The sequence below is a fragment of the Colobus angolensis genome, unplaced genomic scaffold (assembly GCF_000951035.1).
Source record: "Colobus angolensis palliatus isolate OR3802 unplaced genomic scaffold, Cang.pa_1.0 Scaffold14, whole genome shotgun sequence".
NCBI classification, from domain to species: Eukaryota; Metazoa; Chordata; class Mammalia; order Primates; family Cercopithecidae; genus Colobus; species Colobus angolensis.
The window spans coordinates 11,284,423-11,289,576 of record NW_012114488.1 but is presented as its reverse complement, the minus strand read 5'-3'; the positions used below and the strand labels follow the sequence as shown (position 1 = coordinate 11,289,576).

Genomic DNA, 5,154 nt, shown 5'->3' with positions numbered 1-5,154 from the left:
TGGCTAGCCAATTTTCCCAGCACCATTTATTAAATAGGGAATCCTTTCCCCATTTCTTGTTTCTCTCAGGTTTATCAAAGATCAGACGGCTGTAGATGTCACATCCGTTTTTAGAGGAAAATTTTATGAGTTCCCAGAATGCGTATATCAAAGCACCTGCCACAAGACTTTGATCTTGACAAAGCTTTACTATAATCTTCCTCAGATCGTTTGGAAAACTGTGCTTTTGTGACTTTAGCCAGAATAATAGCCAATCCAAAAAAGTAATTTCCAGCCCCCTCACTTCCACTACGAATCCATTCCAAATTTAATGCCTAAAGTTCCATTAATTTGGAATAATGCACCCATTTTGCCCAAAGTCCTGTTATTATGGAATAATGCACCCCTTTTGCCTAAAGTCCTGTTAATATGGAATAAGGTACCCCTTTTGCCCAAAGTCCTGTTAATATGGAATAAGGCACCCCTTTTGCCCCTATATCCAGCTCTTTTCTTTCAAACTGATTTTCTTTCAAACTGGAGACTCCATGAACCTCTTGGGTATACGGTTCTCCCCTGTTTGTCAAGCTCATAAATTCAGCACTGTTTGTTTGATTTTAGTTCCAGTGGTCTTTATGCCACTGTCTGGCAATGCATACATTCATTTTCCTATATCTCTCCTGGTCATATATGTAAATGATGCAGCATGATTTGGTGATAAGAGTTTAGTAACTGGGTCAGCCAAACTTGGATTCAGATCCCAGCTCCATCATTTACAAGGTAATTGAAGCAAATCAATTCAGCACTTCATATTTCAGTTCTCTCCCCTGTGTAATGACAGAAATGGTACCCAGTGGACATGAATAACCAAAAGAAAGCAACTGGAACACAGAGAACTCAATGTATGCTAATAAAGTCCAGTTGATTTCCATATATGGGAAACATTTTCAGTAGCTGCCACAATTTTACTTCTAAAAGCAGAGTGAGGGGAGAAAGAACTAATGGATCTTAAAGAGAATCTGAGGAGCACACCTCCCTGACAGTGACTTCCTGATCTGTAGAAAGCCAATCTCTCTCTCTCTCTCTTATTTCTCTCTCTCTCTCTCTTTCTCTTTCTCTGTCTCACCTCAAGCTCTACTATTCCAAATTAGAATCAAATCCCTCATAGGTGTACTTTACCACTTACATTTGATCTTCAAAATCGCCCTATAGGCAGGGCTTGGTGGCTTACCCCTATAATTCCAGCACTTTGGGAGGCTAAGGTGGGAGGGTCACTTGAGGTCAGGAGTTCAAGATCAGCCTGGCCAACATGGCGAAACCCTGTCTCTACTAAATATACAAAAATTATCCGGGTGTGGTGGCACACACCTGTGATCCCAGCTACTCAGGAGGCTGAGTGAGGCAGGAGAACTGCTTGAACCAAGGAAGTAGAGGTTACAATGAGCCGAGATCATGCCATTGCACCCCAGCCTGGGTGACAGTGTAAGACTGTCTCAAAGAAACAAAAAATCACACTATATATGATTGTCCAAAGAATTCAAGCTTGCGTTCACTCTAGATTTTTAGAGTAGTTCATAGGCAAAGTGGGAATAAATAAAAATCTCAAGTCACAACGTTGTCATCAGGATCACCATCAGCCAAGATAGATGTAGTACAAAACACAACGCTAGTATAACGTTTCTGGAGCACTGTATCATTTCCAATCAGAAAAGATTGTTTAATTAAAGGGATATTAATTAAATCACTATCAAATTTTATTAAATGCATACATATAAACTTGAGGTGGCAAAGAAACAAATTTGAGCTGTATTCAAGCAGTGCTGAATTCCTCATTCTTAGCAAATAATCAAAAGTATTTTCCACAGTAGAACATTATTAAATGAAAGTAAAACATACGTTAAGAACTAGTATTGCTGTAAATATGTATGCAACAGTAGAAACTAATCATGTGTATGCGTGTGTGTATTTCAGTATCCTGAGTAAGATACATATACCACATTAATTTTACCAGAGATGAAAGCTGATGAAACGAAATGTATCTTTATGAATGTATATACATATGCAAATATCCATGCTACATACATGGAAGTTAAGAATTTTCATTGGCCGTTTGTTCAGTTGCTTGAGTGTTATCTTCTGTGTCCTCTGATTTTACAAATTCCTTGATAAATTTCCAAACGCTCCTTAAAATACACAAGAAATGAATACCATAGGTTAGGGAAAAATACATTAAGCATGAAAGAAAATTTCAAAGTAAGCATCTATTCTAGACACATTTACACAAAAACAGACAAGATGAGACTTTGTAATAATTTGCTTTTTTAAAACAGATATTCTGAGGGAGTTTTGGCCTTGAATGTAACAGATTCTCTAAATAGATGTTTTCCCCTGTCGCATATGGTGTGGCATGGGAAGTAGGTGTACCATGAACATAATGATATACTTTAGTCCATTCACTCTCATTGCAAGGCCATGGGGCGTGCTTCCCCAGTTTTGTATTTGTAACTCTATTCCCTCTTTTTAAGAGCACCCAACATGATATAAGGAACCACAAAATCTAGATCCATCTGTATGGCTCGCTTAGCACTCTATCCAATCCCTTTCTTCCATGGCTTTTTCTGCCCCATAAGCTGGAGAGTGGGGTGCCCTATGTTCTGGCCTCTCTTACAGCAGAGACTGGCCTTGGCCCATGGTGCTGGCCAATGAGATGTGGGTGGAAGCATCTGTAAAGAACTGTCCTTCCTGAATAAAAGGGAAAGCCTCAAAATGAGAAGCTCTTTGCCATCTGTCATTCACCTTTCCCTTTCTTAATCCATGGAAAGCAGACCCAGTTAATGCCTGAAGACAGCCATATTGAGACTCTGAAGAGGCGGCAGCCACACTCAAAGGAAAGCAGGGAAGAAAGGTGAGAAGCCCTAGTTCCTTAATTATGTCGTTAAGCCTAAGCGACCTACACCTGAAACACCTGAAAGTCTTTTTTCCTGTTGATACAAATAAGTCTTTCCCTATTTAAATCATCAGATGGTTTTCCATTGCTCTTAATAATACCAAATTCTGAGATTCAAACTATAGTACCAACTCAAAGAAAAGTAACTGTGTGAAGTATAAGCTTATAATGTAAATAATAATAAATTTATACCAATATTATACATTTAGTTATAAACAAATGATATAAATCAGCCACTTACTTTTTAAACTAGAATTTTCAGAGCAATATTTGCATAGGCGTTTTCAAAGATTTAACATCACTAAAAACCATACGACTGGAGAGAATAAAGCCATGCCTTCCCACGTTCCTGATTCCTGCCCAGGTGAATTCACCCTCACCTCCAGCTTTATCCAATACATTCATTTATATATGACTAAATAAAGTGTACAGATTGAGGTCTAAATCTTAGACTGAGCATTCCAAAGCACAGAAAAGGATGTAACATGTGTATTTAATGTAAGCATTCATGACTGTAAACCCTTCAAAGGTCTGTCTAGTCTAATCTAGTTTTGAATAACTGATCGTGAGAGCAGCATGATACTGCTCTAGTTGTTTTATCATGATGTCAATACTTACTCCTGCCCCTCTTTACTGATCTTTCCTATGATCTGCTTCACATGGTTTTCAGTAACCTACAAAGAATTACGATCAGTTGGTCATGCTTATTACACAGGACAAGCAGGCACTAGAGGAAATATTTTTATTGATAAACATTGATTCACACAAAAAAACTTACTTTTATTTTCTTCTTTAAAATCATATTTTCTGTTTCCAATTGTATAGCTTCATGCTGGAAGACAGGTTGTTTTAAATGCAATATACTTTGTTAAAAATATTTGTTAACTATTTTTCTCTATTTAACAAGATTATGTGAATGATGTTATAATTTCAAGAGTGCTCAATAGCACACTACTTAAAAATAGATTAAGAAACAAAGCATAAAATGAAGGACAATTAATGAGAAGGAAAGATCCTGGTCCTCTGGGTAACAAACTAGGAGAGGAGGAGATTGGTGTTTCAAAATATCAGAAAATTTTAGAGAAGTTCCAGAAGTGAAGAGCTCTTCACTTTTCAGAACTAATGATAGAAGTTGTTAAGGGGGCTGGAAAAATATAAAAATATAAATATCAATAAATCACACACATATCAGCAATAACTGATTATAAACTGTAAGGGGAATTTTTTATCAGTTATAATAGTAATACCTCCCATAAACTCATAAGAACAAACCTAAGTATCTTGCACCATTATAAAAATAAATTAAATAAGTATAAAATAATCCAAAATATGAGTATTAATATTGTAAAGCTGTCACTGTCAATATAAATATCCAAATGCATTTATAAAATCATTGTTAGCACAATCAAAATACCAAAAGTATTATTATCAGAACTTCAAAAATTAGTCAATAATGTTAATGAGAATATTCAGGATAATTGTGAACAAAATAATGATGGGCAGAGGGTATAAAGACTTGCTCTTTCAGGTATTAGATATGTTGAAAAGTATTAGCAAGTGTAACAGCTAGGCTGAATGGGGCATCATTAAGAACCAAGGCTGAGTTTTAATACTAAGTATTAAAACTTGCTAACTGTGACCTCAATCAAGTTACTTAGCATATTTGTGCCTCATTTCTGTACTTCAAAAAGAGGATTAATAATAGCAGCCACCTGTTAGGGTTGCTGCACATTAAATGAAACTATATTTTTTAATGTTCATAAAAGTGTCTGATACATTGTAAGTCCTCAATACATTCAGCTCTTTTTTTTTTACCTGGTTGGAAATGGTCTATTTCAAATGTCGAACCAGATACCAATTACATGACAGGATAACAATAGCAACTCTATTGTATTTTCCAGTATTTGAATTAAGCAGCCAAATATAAATAAGAATTAAAGTAATATAAATTAGTGATATGGAATCTTCATAGGGAATTTTCTATGTCTTAGATTTGATTTATCTAAAGAGGTTTTAATTATGAAAGAATAGTTTACATGATTCTGACATACATGCTTCAATATTTAAATTTAGAACCCATTACTGTTTAAAAATGCAATTATAAATTGATGCTTGTTCTGAGAACATTTATTTCTGAAAGAAATAAAGGAGGGGGGCGGAGCAAGATGGCCGAATAGGAACAGCTCCAGTCTCCAGCTCCCAGCGCAAGTGACACAGAGACAGGTGATTTC

The 5,154-nt window shown here is 35.9% G+C and overlaps 1 protein-coding gene across 1 annotated transcript in view; it reads right to left on the bottom strand.

Moving 5' to 3' along the window:
- Positions 1-1,711: 1,711 nt before the first annotated feature.
- LOC105506715 (chromosome unknown open reading frame, human C6orf118) overlaps positions 1,712-5,154 on the bottom strand; it is a 27,367-nt gene continuing 23,924 nt past the window's right edge. Inside the window, exons 8-10 of the mRNA XM_011934968.1 lie at positions 3,702-3,755; positions 3,542-3,597; positions 1,712-2,159 (exon numbers count right to left, since the gene is read on the bottom strand). Coding sequence (XP_011790358.1) covers positions 2,066-2,159; positions 3,542-3,597; positions 3,702-3,755 — 204 coding nt within the window. The 3' untranslated portion in view covers positions 1,712-2,065. The remainder of the gene's footprint in view (positions 2,160-3,541; positions 3,598-3,701; positions 3,756-5,154) is intronic.